Here is a 16469-nt window from a genome sequence, read left to right as displayed (position 1 = left end):
AATCTTGGTTAAATAGCATTAGACATGAAATAGCCATTGCTACATTTTATAATATTAATATGCCGTAAGGAATTAGATACATTTAGGCTGATGATCAAACCCAAAACTTCAGACGGCTTACAGACCGTTGTTGACATCATAGCACAGCCAACACCAGTCTGATAAGCTATCTGACTGAATGGGATGCCAAACAAAGAACTCTGTAGAAATCCCAAACAAAGAACATCAATATGATGTTAAACCTTGCTACCAAACTGACATTTTTATCAAAACACATACAACTGATTAGCACATTATACATTAAATTACAATACTTTGTACAAGTTCCTTTTACATACATAACCAAACGACAACCACTTGCAATACTTACCTCTCAATTTCACTATGAGCATCATGAAAAGTTCCATGGAAAACAGGGATATTGAATCTCCCCACTGACCAATTATGTCTAGGTTTATTACACACATTTTATTTCTACTGCAAAGACTACACCTTACATAAATAGTTCCAGTTCAACTGTATTTCTACAAATAATCTTTATTAGAAACAATAATTCCAGACAGTGAAACAAGACAGATTGAGGCAGTTTTATAGAATCTGGTAACATGTTAAGTTTTAACTGTACATATTAAAATGGCCATATAAGATATTTATTAGGTATAGTCACTATGGGTACTTCTTATGCGTTAAGATTTTAATTCTGTTCACACATCAAAATGCATGTCAATTGTGTCAAAAAATGATAACTATTTACACAATGTGCAAAAATGGTAAAATACCACGTTGACCGGATTTAATATTGCTATCTTTGATGAACAATTATAAACAATGACAATATAACAGAGAAAGTAACCTAACAACCCATCATTCCACATTAAGTCATTCCCATACACATAGAACCAACACCTAACCTTTCACACAGTTATGCACAGAAATTAAATAAAATCAATCTAGTGATTAAGATCTGTTTTCACTTCAATAGAAGCATCATCCCCATCGTTGCATAAGGCATAAGGCAACACCTTTAGTGAACTGCTGCCTATGCTAGTCTGCAAGGTCCTGATAAGACGATAATGAGTAGAACATTTAATGTGTAAATCATACAATCACCCACTCACCTGACAGACAGCTGAAGAAACGGCTGAAGAAACTTAGGGGACCCAATGTCAGAAAAATAAGCACACATGGAGTAGGCCCTCGTTTGCCGGTTTGAGCTTCTTACAAAAACGTTTTTTCTTTTTTAGCATTATTTTTTTAAGCTTCCTGATGATAGCAGGACTTGTTAGTATGAGTCTATCACTTGGTTTTCTCATCACAGGACTTCTTTTGGATGCGTTTAGCATAGCTTTGTGCCATAGAGTTAATGATTGAGATGATGAAGTAGCAGACCATGATGAGGACGACTTTCTCAAACACCCAGGACAGCCAGTTCTCTCCCTGTGTAGACAAGGAAGTAGGAACAGCTCTTAGCATTCAAAAATGTCCCAAAGACTTGCCTCACAAAGAACTGCCTATAATACTGTGCTTAGAGACTAATCAGAGAATTCCCAACATAGGGCATGGTCTGACTGCAAAGGAAAACTAGCAAGAAAGGCAGCTCTTCAGCTTGGTTCAAGAGCTTCCCCATGCTCAGGCTTGGCCTTTTTCTATTCCTTGTTTTTGAACACTGACCGCATTTCTCAAGAAGTGAAGCTGAATGAAAACTGAAACTCACCCATACTTATAACTAATATGCTAAAGCTGATAGCCTAGACAAGGGAACCTTAATAAGACAACCACAAGCTGCTGAGCTCTCTTTGTCCATGAGCGCTTCCCTGCCAGACAAAAGACAGGCCTGAACTTACCGCAGGAGTGCCCTCTCCAGCCCGATGGTGCAGCTTGAGTCTCTGGGCCTCCAGATACTCCTGGAAAGGCTTCTGAAGGGATGGACCGAACCCTGGAATAGCCCTGTGGAGAGGGGGAAAAGGATGTGAATCACCACTTACCCAAGCCGAAACCCAGGAGCAACAAAGGGTGAATAAAAGATCCAGAACATCTCTGGGATCCAAGAGTGTCCTCTTCCCCAGGTCCCACTCCTACTGCTGTGCCGAGGCCACTGCTGACTGAGCTCTAAGAAGCCCTCACTTATAACTCAGAGGTTCCTGTGACGACTGGTTTCAGCCAATTAATGGGGAAGTGAGTCGTTCTTGTGTCATCGTTGCCTTATAGGAAGAGCCAGGCACCACCCAGATGAGGGCAGGCGTGACCCTCCAATACCAACACAGCCCATATTAGGAACCAATTTCAAACAAAAGATAAAGATGACAATTGACACACTAGCCTCAAATTCAGACAATAACCCAAAGTAACCCAACAAGTTGCCCTTTCATTTTCAAAATAAGTAATACTATCAAAATCCCTCAGAATGTGCAATGGCATCATATCCAGTCATGTAGAAACCTATCTGTAGCCATGCTGCATTTGATGAGTGCGTTCATTCATCGACATATTACATTTTAATATTGCTGAAAAATAAGGCACTTCTTGGCAACAGATGACTCAGTCAGACTCTTGTCGTCATCAGAGTCAGGCCACTGACTCAGCAGCACTATCCAGAATGCTTATCGTTGCACCACTGTGTCATACAGATACTGTCTGAATCTCGGACCTCTACAAAGATTACATTCTTAACTCAGGGACATTTGCGCTTTTCCACACACAAAATGTTAATCTGAAATTATCCCCATCTTATGTAAGCAAAAATAAGAGCATGGTGGTTGGAGACACTAACAAATAGGGTACAATTTTAAGGAAAAAGCCATTGAAGGTCCCTATTTGACTCCAAAGGCACAACATGAGTAAACATTCTCGCTTGTGTCTCAGGTTCGCATTAAATGAAAACGAAGTGGTCAATGTGGTTTCAATAGCTGTAACTCAAACGCTATCTGACTAATTTGCCTGTGTATCTGATACTATGTGTTTCCGTCATGTATATCATACTAGAACACCATCTACTCACAACCGTGATGTAACTGAGAAAAGCACATTTAGTCATACTCAACTCATGTGTGGGTACATGGAAGACTAAAGTGGCATATTAGGTCAGTCAAAAAGAAATCATTTCACTTCATCATAACCAGACCGTCCAATTTTATCAGAAAGTAAGTCTGACATACCACCTGAATTTGTTCCTACTCCATCCATTTCAAGTATATTCACACTTCAGTGATTAGGAAAAAAAACTTAAATGTATAAGACATCTGTGACTCAATGCTGAGGCATCCCAAAAACATTATCAGTCAAACTGTATACCTAGTTTATTTCTATGGATTCCATGTCTCATATATCCTACTGAAATGTCTGGAAAAATAGCCATAATTCGTAAAATATGTGTTGTTGTATTTATAATAAAAACTTAAGACTTAGGAACTTAGTAGTCACTGCCTCAACTAAGTCACTTCTATGTCCCGGGTAGTGATGCCATCCACCCCATAGGCTGTTGGTTCATCCCCGTCACCACAGTGCATGAGGTTTGAACCAACAATGTCTTAGTTAGCAGCAGAAATAAGGCAACAAAATGCATCATCTTGCGTCAAATTTAATTTTTTACCATCATCTAACATGCTATCAGTGTTCTACAATATAATATAGCATTATATTTTGTGAAAGTACAATTGTTCAGATATTTACAACCTTTTCACTAATTTTATATTTATATAAGCTTTGGATATCCTGAGTATGTAGCCTCTGAGCCTTCTTTTGTCCAGAGTATTTAAAGGCACATTATTTTAGTAATTGTGAAACAAATACATTTTTGACTTCTAAATTGTAAAAAATGAGCAAACTGATAAAAAGAGTGAGTCATGCGGGAAAAAGCTTTGTATGTGTTGCAATGTCCTAGCATCTATGGTGGATCTGTGACACACCCAGTTTTGTCACCAGATCAAAATCCTTCCTGTAGAGTATACAAATCTAAAAAACTAAAATCATTATGTATTTTATTAAGGTTTTTTTTTTTATTCCCTCCTTCCAAAATTCAAATAGAGGAAACCTGTAATAGGTAAACAAGCATTGACAAAAGATTTCTCTACCATTCTACCATTTACTCTGACTAAATAAATCACAAAAGCATGTGTGAACTCCACAACATTCTCCTGAAAGTAAAGTTTGAGGTATGCCAAAAGACATGCATATCAGTTCAGATGAGGAAAATTAACCTGTAGTCCTATCCAGATATTTTAATACCCGATAACATAAATAATATAGATTATACATACAGGCTATGGTATGGTTTCACTACAAATGAGGTGTGATGTATTATATTATAAACATACCAACTACCAGTATAGGTAGCCTACTACTAAATTACACAAATAATCACACATTTAGATATCCTAATTTCCCACATATGGAATGACCCAGGCTTCCTCATGTATTTAATAAATGTGATTTATTTAACATTTTATTTATAGTATATATTTGAGGGTGTAAAAAATGACCATGCCAATACACAAGATTAAGATGACCAAAGCATCGATCGATACCAACGTCATTCCCACTCAAGTGGACCAACACTCGAGCGCTGAGTAACTAGTGGTCAGCTTCCAACGGATGATCTGAACCCTGATCACTGCTTCTCAGACACTTAAGTGATTTATGTTCTCATACACTCATACACTAAATAGATTTTCTGCTTCAGAGCTTGTGTTGGCAAAGATTCATGCCAAATAATGATTATGGATGATGTCAAATTGAATGACTATTCTCACTTGATGTGGTATAATGCTATAATTTCCATCCAGGCATCCCAGAGAATGACTGATATGCATAATGAACTCCAGAGCACAAGTTTAACCATAATTACAATAAGATTACCTGGGGTAAACCCATTCTATAATTTCTGATGAATTTAGTTGATATATCTGGCTGTCATATGCAAAAACTATGAGGTTTTTACCAACAAAAATGCCCCCTTTGTGAGAACAGTGATTACTCACCCCAAAAGTGACACCATCTGCTCCACTATATGCTTGCTGAAGGTTATGATAACAAAGAGTTTCTGTGGGAGAAAAAAGACGAGATGTAGACATAGGGCCTCAGACAGTGATTCAACAGTGAGGATTATTATTCTGATAGAGGCAAACAATGCAAGCTTGAGACAAGCATGGCTGGAGGGGGCAACATTCTGCACGAGACAAGCCTGCCAGCCAAAGAGAGGAAATGACAAAACAGGCCTGGGGGCGCACACAGGCGCACGCACACACACACACACACACACACACACACACACACACACACACACACACACACACACACCCACACACACACACACACAGGCCTCTGAGAGAGCAGCGGAAGCCTGTGAGATGGCGGCCTGGCGCAGGTCACACTGTGTGTGTGTGTGTGTGTGTGTGTGTGTGTGTGCGTGCGTGCGTGTCTGGACTGCTTTGATGGTTAGAGTTGCATTTTCACAGTCTGGAGTGTGATTAGTCAGCCACTGGTGTGGGCTCAACAAGCAAAGCAAAGATACCCCCCATCACGGGAGATCCTGGTTTGAAGTGCTCAGTCCAAATACATTCCATCTAATTTGTATGGAGAGTCTTTAAACAAAGGGCACGGATAACATTTAAACGCGATTTAACAATTTAAATCTGGGTTTAGTCGTTTTTGTTTTGTGGACTTATTTTAAGACAATTGTTTTCTTTTTGCTCACATCCTGACATTAACAAGACCACCAGCAGGCAGACTTCCCCAAAAGATAATCAATACAAAAGATAACCTTCAACCACGGACCATTCACCATTAACTAACCACCAGCACTGTTCCTATTATAAATAATCTACAATATCTAATGGGTTTCTAAAAGTACAGTAATTTCCAGTAGTACAGTAAGGCAAAAAACAAAACCATATTAATACCATATTAACTGCCCCTGTGTATTAACCTCATAGCTGAAGAAATTTTGCTAAATCAATGTATAAACCTTGCCTAATAGTTGGGAAATTACGGTAAGCGGGGAATTCCACTCACCATTTTAGAGCATCACGAAAACACTAATACCATTTTGTAAAACGGACACCAAATCTACCACAGACAATGTACTGTAAGTGTTAAATAACTTCTATTGCATCAAGTTTTGAAAACTGAATGGGCCAGAGATACCCTTACCTGGATGTGCATCTTGATAATTGCTTTCCCTATGAGAGTTGCTCCAAAGAAGGTCCAGAAAGGTACCAGAAAATGACCACATGTGATTCCAGCAAGATCAAACAGGGGGTTGGGAATCTACCGAAAGGACAAGTGAGATGCAAGTTTATAATACACTCAAAGCCTTCAAGTAAATTTGCTTGATTCAGTATCTGAAATTTCATTTCAACAAGTATCTACAGATATATGATGATCAGAAGGATTACATTATATTCTCATGAGCACATTATGCTAACCCAATCAATGGAATAAGCAGTTATGCTTAATAAGGACCATGTACTTACAGATGCACAACCAAGAATTCCAAAGAAGCCCACTCTCTGGACCATGTTCTGTACAGCTAGTTTTGCTCTTGTTACAAAGTCCTGAAAAGATGATGGACAAAGCAAGGCAATTTAATTTCTAAAACATGTCTGCTGAAAGAATACAAGTAAATGTACATGGCATAGTGAACTGCTTCATGAAGGCAAGTTAAAGTATGAAAGTGGAAAAAGAAATAAATGAACATAGATGCATGATCACAACAATAAAAATCATATGTGTATCTGTAAATGTAATTATATATTTGCATTTATTTTTACATTCTTTATAAATGTGCACATATAAATTGAAGGGGAAACGTTTTCTCAAAAAATTATGCTAAATTATCCAACATTTCTTGTCATTTAGCAGCCAAGACTAGAATGACAAGAAATGATGGTTAAAAGAATTGAGTGGTTCAAGAAGCAAAGTCCTTATGCAGTCATACAGCCTCAGATTTAAAACAAGAACACACACAGCTGTAAAATGCTGTATTCTATTTCTAGTTTAAACAAAAGCCTTAAAATGATGTGCAAGTTTTTAAACTTGAAAAACGCTATTTCAATCAAATATGCCAAGATGACTAGGTACCACTTGCAGACTAAAAAAGGCCTCGACCAGCATCTCTAAGTGAGATAATTTCAGTGTGGAATAAATGGCAATCCTGCAATTCAAAATGGCCTCCGCCACTTCAGTCACATGGCTCTCTCATTAAGACCATGAACTCTGGCACTACTGATCAGGACTTGCAGTATGGCTGGAATGTGTCTCAGCTTACAGCTATACATCCTGTAGTTACTGAAGTGGCTATGATCAAGACCTCTACAGGGGGGCCATGAGACATGCAGTAGGAGAGGTGGGGTCAAATCAATGGTGCTTTTGTGGAAACCAACTGACAGCACCTCAAACAAGCCTAATCTAAATCCCATGGAGAAACAAAGGGCCCCCCCATGCTGGCTAAGGGGTTGTGTGAGGGACAGACTGTCCATATGGCCTCATGTTTAGCAGCTGACAATCTGAAGCACTCACGGAGAAAGAGGAGAGCACCTCAAGGGTCCAGTCTCCGCTAACAGGCTATGATTAAAGGGAAGCTTTGCACTCTGAGTCACCATCTGTTTAAACGGGTTTACTGGAAGTCTGGGGAGGGGCCCTGTGGGGAAGTCATGTGATCAGTCTGGGCCAACCACAGCACAGAGGGGCTTCAGTAGCGGGACATGGCCGATGGGAAGGGAAGTAGCTTAGGATAGTGTATTTTATGTGTTTACTGCCTCTTGTGTCATCTTCGGGGATGACATCAAGTTCCCACGGCCTTGTGTCTAAAAGCTCATCTGCCTTCCACTGGGACATGTGTAGCTACTCTTTGCAGACACCAATAAACTGTTGCCTCCATCCCACCTATTGTCTCTCTACCGTCTTTGCTCAGAGACATTCCATGACATTGAGCATGAGCATTCAGCCTTTGATGTGATGCATCAGTGTGCTGGGCAAAAGCCCCTGTGCTTTGTTCTCCCGACTGAAACTACTGTATCAGCCTCCCCTCTTGCAGTAGGAAACCTCAGATGTTTCACCACTTCATTATTCTGCCTGGGTTCAGTCCAGAAGGCGGCAGCTCTGATTCAGCACCCGCAGCCGTTAAAAGAGAGAGAGGCAGAAAGAGAGAGGAAGGGAGAGAGAGAGAGAGAGGACCTGTCTGTTATGTGGGGCGTGTGAGAGCAGAGCAGGGCAGTGGGAGTAAGCTCACCTGGGCTGTCTCAGCCTGCCCCAGCATCTCCTCAAATTCCTCGTAGTCTTCATCATCAGGCTCAGCTCCGGACAGCCGCGCTGCCCGGGCCATGAAGTATGGGGGGAGTTCCCCGATGGCCGTACCAGCCCCCTGAATACACACACACACCAAAAAACATTGTGAATTCCTTACCGTGTGTGTTAAACTATGAGCAAAAATGTTGTGTAAAACGGCCTGAAAAGTTTGCATACATGGAGTTTCTATGTAAATGTGCTGCACATCTTTTTTTTTACTACCTAATGAGGGCCACAGTTTGGTGGTGTGTGTGTGTGTGTGGTGGAGTTCCGGCGTGCGCTGACTCACCCACATACAGGCCTCCAAGCGGACCTTGGACATGATGGTCCAGAGCGTGATGGCGCCCTGTGCTGCCTCTGATGGGCACACGATCTGATCGGGATACGGCGGCTCAGGGAAGTTGACTGAGCCACACTCATATGCAGCCAGGGTGACAGAGGCTATATGCGGACCCTGAGGACATAACAAAAGGAAACATGTTGGTTGATACACATGAATGAAAAAAAAAAGACTGGCAAGGGGGAATCTTTCAACACAAAATGAGTGATGACTTAAAGGATTCTATTGCTCTATCATCACAGGCTGACAAGCCCACGGAAGCCTCTGTTTGCATGGAAAAGGGAGAAAAGGCAGCAACATCATTAGTCAACTAATGTGTCAGCTAAAAGTATGCAGGGGAGTTCAACTATGGGGAGGCACTTATCAGATGTTTGATGCCTCCACACAAGTCCTGTATGCTGTAAGCCTCAGGGAAATTTTTCCAGATGATGAAATGTCTATCTGAGACATCACCATCTGGAAAAGGTTTAGCATTACCAAAGCATAAGTGTGCGAAAAATGACCCCCTCAGTGCCTGTAAGGTTTGGGGAAACTAAAATGGTCCTTACTATATATATATATATATATATATATATATATACATACACACATATACTCTGTAAATAAGGTATAGGTTTTATAGCAGTAAAAAGCATCTCAACCCTAAAAGACATCTGATTGTGTGTTTGTGGCTCCATAACACCCATTGGCCATAATTTCCGCCCATTTTATTTTCAGATTATAATTTGCATGTAGGTATGCAGTAATCAGATGGTGTATCTCACATTCAAATGTATCTTCAAAGGGGACTCCTCCATTCAGTTTGTCTTCTGCAGTTAATTAAAAAAGTGTGTGTGTGTGTTCATCCTCTTGCACTGCTCCACATTCTGCCAGGCTGACACCATTTTGATGGTATGTGGTGGGGATTTCACGTGTGACCCTGAAGACCACTAACAGCTCAGGGCACGCAGAGTTCCTGAACCTCCTACAAAAAGCCTCCTGCAAAGGCATAACCTCACCTTTGAGGGAGGCACATTCAAAGGGTGCCTCTGTCTAGACCCTTTCTTTCAAACAAGAACATGTTATGTTTGCAGCTGGACTTTGCAGCCATGGATATTATTCAGTCATGATTCAGTCATTTTTTTGGAGAAAAGAAAATCTGATGCCCAATAACTAAGCTCTGTTCACTCAACAGTACACTCTTCAGTGCAACAGCCATGTTGTTATAGTATTCAAAATGTAGTTTTGTACAGTGTATTATACAATACCCACATGCACCACAAACTCCTTCACTAGCGCAGAAGATTGGCCATTCACTAATTTGCTTGTATCACTAGCTGGACATGAGTGAATGATACAATGGTGGAAACCTTTTATATCAACCATATACCATTCAAAAGTTTTGGGACATTTCAAATGACTTTTTCCATGAAAACATGAATCTCATCAGTTTGAATGGGAAATATTGAATAGCAAAATGAATACAACATGTAGTCATTTACAAGGCTCGAAACAGTGACTTTTAATGAAAGTAATAATTGTACCCTTCAAACTCTGCCTTCATCAAAGAATCCTCCATCCGCATCATGCAGCAAAAACAAGCAAATGTCCCTACATTTTTGAACGATGCAGTGTGTATATATTACTTTTTATTCTACTTCCTAGGCTAGCATAACTAATGTTAATGTGAAGTGGAAGAATCAACAAAATGTGAATGAGTGATGAGATGCACATTAAACTCTTAAACATGGCCAATATCCACTGCCGCTTAGTTGAAGTATGAATTTTCCATTACCATGTAAAAAGTATTTTATTCTTTTTACTGAAGTTAGGCAGTTCAGCCAGGTACTCTCTAAGCTACTGACATCAGTTGGAGTGTAGTGTCCAAAATCTGCCGTTAGTTTTAGCACCTGATTCATAAGTGACAAACTCAATAGATGTTTCAATATATGGCATAGTGAGTAAGTGAATAACTGGACAGCGCTTTATCTGACAAAACACTGCTTTATCTGATCAAGCTGTACGCTTCCTTTTTTAATGTTACTTGGAACAGAGCTGTTAAGATATGCAACATATTCACTCCTTTCTCACAGTGAGTAACTGAGCAGTCTTAAGGACAAAGATTTTCAAAATACTTGGGAGGTACAACATACTGGAAATGCATGTTAAGATGCTGGCTCACGCCATGGGATTGGGACACAGGCTGTTTCATTGTAAAAGGTCAAAGTATAGTGCAATTCAAGAAGTGGAAAAACCCAAGAGGGCTAAAAATGGCCAAGACAAAACGTTTGTCTCATACTATGAACTACTCGAAAAAGGCAATCCTTCAAAAAATCCTTGACAAAAATAAAATCAAACAGTCAAAACATTCCTCACATTACAACTCAAAAATCATCCCACAAATGGCATACAGGGTCACCCCTTAACTGTGCTGTGTGCCTGGGCAGAGCCACTGAAGGCTGAATGTCTTGGTCAGCACAGTCGGGCCTCCAGAGAAGAAAGTGTGCTTACAGTAAATGCAGTGTCACAAAAGACAAAAATATAGAGGAAAGAGCAAGTCCTTCCACATTGTGGATTTCCTAGATCACAGATAGCTGCTCGGTTAAAGGAAACTCCATCTGCTAAAAGTGAGTCACATGCCATGCATACTACATATAAGTTACCTTCAGTAAGTAGCAAACTACATGCACTGAAGTGGTGGTTCAACCAATTGAGATTATGTTCTAATTTGGACAAAGACCAACATAATTGCAGACACTATGTAGACCACATTTTTATTTCATTTAAAATGAGAATGAAATGACAGGGGGAGTCTTTGTACTCTAGTCATACTTCATAAATATGCCATGGTGACTGCACCCTGATTACAGCTGTGAACCATTTCTGTGAACCAAGTCACTTAGGAAGGTCTTTGTCACATCAGGAACCCCTCTACTGGCACACTCCTCTTATGAGTAGACAAAACACCACATTATATAAATACTTCCCATCAAACAAACTAATTGTTTTTGAAGGCCAGACCACAACAAACTAGATGAGTTTACCAGCAGCCCATCTGAAAAGGTCACTGCTGAGTCTACATACAGTATTTCCAGAGCTCAGGTTTGGAGTCGCCACGTAAAGTGCAACAGCAGGTCCCTGTGTGTGAGAGACGCTCAGTGATGGCTCAGCACTGCCTTCTGGTCAGATGTATTTCTGTCCTGCGAGACCACTGCTGTTAGCGAGGTGGGATGAGCTCATGGGGGGTTCATCATGTGAGCAACAAAGTAAGACTCACACCCACACATCACCCCCCTCCAAAACGAGTCACATGAACAACAGAATTGATGATTCTACATGAAGTCACCAAGATGAGTCGACATGTTCCCTCACATTATGTGTAGTGAGATCAGGGGTACAAACCAACCCTCACTGACCATATCTCATTTGTGTCCATCATGAAAGGCTGTGCAACATCAGAGAGAGTAGGCCCTACCTGTCAGACTACACAACACAACTCCTTAAAGCACCCATCATCTCATGTGCAGACTACCACAATGCTATACCAGCCCTTCAACCAATGTGTCCGGACAAGCCTGTTTACGAGATTCAGAATGGGGAGGTTTGGACCGTTTACCTCCTCTTCTAATCAACCTTCAGGGTTCAGGGTTCAACTCGGTGCTTGCTGACACACACTTGCATAAACACACTCATCTAGACACTGAATTCAGCTCACTCTAACCTGCTAATAAACAAGGTCAAGGGGTGCCACCACTCCATCTAGAATCTGAGGAACAGTTCTCAATATAGAACTTTCCATTCTTCAAAATAAACAAATACAAATAGTTCATACTGCCATCAATGTCTTGAATCTCTTCTTTTCCTTATGGGTATTTTCCTGTGGGCAACCTACTTCTATTGCTTATTGGGTTGTCCAGACTCCTCACAGCTCAAAGATTAAAAGAGTGCAGTGAAAACTAAACATAGACTTTCAGCACTTCCCATGATCAACCATTTGCTTACTCTGTACTTAATAGAGTAATCTTTCATAAAATAACCTGTCAAAATCGTATTATTAGTTAATTACTGAAGATGGCAGTTTGCCAGGCTGTGAGATGGTCACAGTAAGCAAAGATCAGGAAGATCTTGTTTAAGTGGACACTTTCGCTTCCCTGTCTGTCACATTACTGAGGACACAACCACACCGCAGGAAGGGAGGGAAACCTCTTCTCAATCACAAAATTGTGCCTTATGACTTGGCCACAATGAAACATTTCTTTCCTGTCAAAGTTTGGTTTGCGTCAAAAGGATGTTGGTGAACAGTGTGACCCAATTCCAAAAATTACACTTGACATCACCAACCACACAAAGACAATTAAAACCATAGAAACAATTTTGTCAACTCCTAATTGTTGATCAGCAATTTTATATGGATCTGTAAATGACACTGTATATCTTACTTTTCTCTGAAATATGTTGTCAATAACTTTTTATCAATTTAATGAAGACCTATGTGACCTGAGAGTTCTCTCTCTAAGATGTACCCCCCCCCCCCCATTTACACAATCTATGATAAAAACAATTGAAACATGAACATCTCACCATCGCTGCATGACTTCTTTCTCATGATAGATTAGTTGTAACATGCCTGAAGAATTAATTACCATTTTTATTTTATTTTCATAACTTTTCTCAGGCAAGTACATTTGCTGTTAATCCATTTCTAGAATGTGCTTACATTTTAGAGCATGTATATAATATATTCTTATGATAAATAATCTTGTAATAAATCATATTTTCAGTGTAATCCACAATCATTCTTTTTTAAATCATTACTTTTGCTTATATTCTTATTCTAATGTGTGCATTTTATAGGATGCTCAGGATAAAAACCCTGGAAATCTCGCGTTCTCGCGAGAGCACAATGGAATTGTCTCTGCGAGACACTCTGGCAAGGAGCAATGATGCACGTTACTTTTACCCCAACATTCCAGGGAACCAGCTAAACTGATGAAGACAGTGCTGCAACGTTGGAGGACAGTACACATTGGTCGTAGTGTTATCCGATTGCGTCAAAGTCCAAAATCATTCAGAGTAAACATGGTCTAGTGTTATCCAATTGCGTGCAGTGAGATTTTTAAATGCATGCTTGTTTCCGCCCCTCGAGTTGGGCCATTACATTGTTCTTGGCCAGACCCTTAATCTTTCTAGATTATCAGGGTCTGGATTTTCCAGGCTAGATAAAAACATCAGACAAATACCCAAACTTAAAATTCAGTAATCTGGAGAAAGTTGAAATATGGGGTATAAGGAAACTACATGACAAGCTTGTGGACTGTGCATTTGGTGAAGAATTATTTTAAGAAAACGACAAAGTCTGTACACTCTTGATTAGACTGCAAAACAACTGGGAAATTATGCATTAATCTTCAAATCTTATAATCTTCAAATTATACATTAACTTCTTCAAACTACACTCCAAATTATACATACAGTTACACAAAAGATGCAATAATCAGGATACAGATGACCTTACCAAGTAAAGCAAGAAGGTGTGCAGCCCTGTCCCAAGGCCTACTGACGACAGGATACCCAAGCCTACCCAGTAGGCACACCACAGGAATTTCTTCTCAATATACTGTATATACTGTATAAACAAACAGGACATCACAATAAATAAACAAAGCAAAACAGCCTCACGCAAGAGAAAATCATGTTAACCGTTTATTTTTCACCCCAGGTTTATAACATAAAGGGGCAGTTTCTCACACATGGATTGAACCTGGTCCCAGACTAAAACTTCAATGAAGATCTCCATTACAAATAAAATGTTAGTCAATGATTAGGCTTTATCCATGCCTGGGGAAACCGGGCCAAAACCTGAATTTTACAATTAATGTGCTGGTATACTGTTCAAACTTCAAATACAAGCACTGCAGATTTAAGGATGTCATTTCAGACACAAACAACCTGGAAACAGCATGCCAACTGGTTGACCAGCTTTGTAAAATTTAAACAGGCATCAGAAAACTTTGTAGTCATATTACGCATTACCAGAAAGAAACTAAGAATTTGCAATAGATAACCACCCCTACCGTCTGATGTGCTCCTTCTACAGAGTAGGCCATTGGCAGAATAGATAGGAGTACCGAGAGTAAAAACACTATGCGTCTTCGATTCCATAATCTGTAGATGGGACAAGAGACAGAAGTCGGTTAATTCACAGCACTGAGGGCACAGTGCTGAAAAAGTAAATTAAAGCCTTTTCAATCGCTCACTACTCACTTCAGTGTCCACTCTTTCAAGGTGATAAGAGTTTCTAGAAATGAATACTGTAGGGTTTGGACTGGTCTCTTCCACAGGACTAACGACAAACGCTCTTCACGGTCCTGCTGCCTTCTCTCCCGAGGGGAGGAATCTGATTCAGAAAAGCAGGACACTTTGCAGATCAAGAATCATGTAAGATAAACAGACATACAGTGTAATGCTTATATTACAAATATAAGGGAATAGGGGGGGGGACCTAATTGCATCTGTTCTGCAACTCAATGCCAAGAATTGCACCAACAAAATGCCTGAAATGCTGTGTTCCTACTCAGTACCTACCTACTCAGGTGAACTGATTTGAAGATTTAATAAAATATGTCATCCTCAAATGTTTCATCTACCTGGACAATTATCATTCAAAGAATATTCTGCCAACCTGTGACATTTCCATTTTGCTTGTCTCTGGTTCCAGCACGTTGCTGTGCTCTTTCACCGTCTACTCCATTTTCAGCCATCTCATTGATTTGGTTAGGGTTCAGACCTGCAAACACGTTTTATAATAACTTCAGAGAAAGTACCTTTAACAGCAGTGGACATTCCAGGGTACTAGACTCATGGTCCACAAGGTCACCTCATTTAGCCCACCGCAATGGATGGTGCTCGTCTATTAATAAGGAAGGCCTGCAGCTGTTAGTCTACCTCGGACTTTTAACCCAGATAGTTAGATTGACGGATAAGATACTCAGACTACGTTTGCAAATGTGTCAATAAAATAACAGATATGCGATCCATATTGCCAAAGAACATGAGGGTAGTTCAAAGAACACAGTGATAATTCCTCCTCCCATTTTACCCGTTAACGCTACCTGGCTAACTTAGAGGCAGGGTAATATATTTTCATATGGTTTACAAGGAGTAATGTAAGGACTTGTCATGTTATGTTTACCTAACGTTAGGGCCAAACAACCACATACGAGTGCAAGCAAATCCGAAGGACCCAGCTGCTGGTGCCGGTTAAGTTAACGTTACCATGTTTGTCAGTGGGTAACTTAAGGTAAACGTCATGCTAAGCAATGAATTGAATTACCTGATATGCGAGCTAGTTTTAGAAATGTTAGCGTAATATACTAATATGCTACTGTTTTTATACCAGTAATTCAAATTATATGATATCCTAAATATAATGTTAACTTTAAGGTAATAAAACATGTCCAACAAATGTCCAATTATCTACAGACTCGATGGCTAGCTGCTAGGCTAATGTTAATGCTAAGTAGCCGGTAGATGATCAAGGCTGGTAAAGTGAACGCGTGATGGAATTTAAAGTACACGTGTCGGTGTTACGAGATGTTTCCATAATATATACAAATGAAAGATGACATAAACCTTGCTGTCCGACAACAACAGTTAGTATTGTGCCTGAATGCACAGTCATACCTTATTTCCTCGGCGACACCCAGTTAACTAACGCAGCTAAAACACGCTACAACACCGCATCACGTGACCGGAAACTGACCACAATCATTCATGCAGTTCAGAAAGATAGAACCTACTGTATATCTATGGTTTCTGTCTGGTTCAGAAGTTCAAAGTTACCAGTTTCTTCACATACTTGAAAATT

General features: G+C 40.0%; 1 protein-coding gene across 1 annotated transcript; it reads right to left on the bottom strand.

Moving 5' to 3' along the window:
* Positions 1-517: 517 nt before the first annotated feature.
* Positions 518-16364, bottom strand: vmp1 (vacuole membrane protein 1). The gene is made up of 12 exons (XM_076282080.1): positions 16286-16364; positions 15285-15389; positions 14867-14999; positions 14677-14767; positions 14118-14228; positions 8573-8737; positions 8228-8359; positions 6471-6551; positions 6148-6264; positions 4977-5038; positions 1845-1947; positions 518-1437 (listed from the first exon to the last, which is right to left on the bottom strand). Exons 2-12 carry the CDS (start codon positions 15361-15363, stop codon positions 1297-1299), a joined length of 1215 nt encoding a protein of 404 aa, XP_076138195.1. The 5' UTR covers positions 15364-15389; positions 16286-16364; the 3' UTR covers positions 518-1296.
* Between the last annotated feature and the right edge of the window lie 105 nt (positions 16365-16469).

Source organism: Alosa pseudoharengus, unplaced genomic scaffold (assembly GCF_046254945.1).
Source record: "Alosa pseudoharengus isolate Yale_2024_CS ecotype anadromous, Long Island Sound unplaced genomic scaffold, YU_APseudo_1.1 YU_APseudo_1.1_scf_13, whole genome shotgun sequence".
Taxonomy (NCBI): domain Eukaryota; kingdom Metazoa; phylum Chordata; class Actinopteri; order Clupeiformes; family Clupeidae; genus Alosa; species Alosa pseudoharengus.
Note: the sequence above shows the minus strand (reverse complement) of the source record. Positions and strands in the feature narration are given on the sequence as shown.

Bases quoted from the DNA above. Each gene is read 5' to 3' on its own strand.
- vmp1 (XM_076282080.1), bottom strand. From the start codon at position 15,363: ATGGCTGAAAATGGAGTAGACGGTGAAAGAGCACAGCAACGTGCTGGA. The intron at 6,552-8,227 runs GTGAGCTTACTC...TCATCTTTTCAG, and splicing joins GGCAGGCTGAGACAGCCCAG to GACTTTGTAACAAGAGCAAA. The intron at 5,039-6,147 runs GTAAGGGTATCT...TTTCTCCCACAG, and splicing joins TTATCAAGATGCACATCCAG to AAACTCTTTGTTATCATAAC.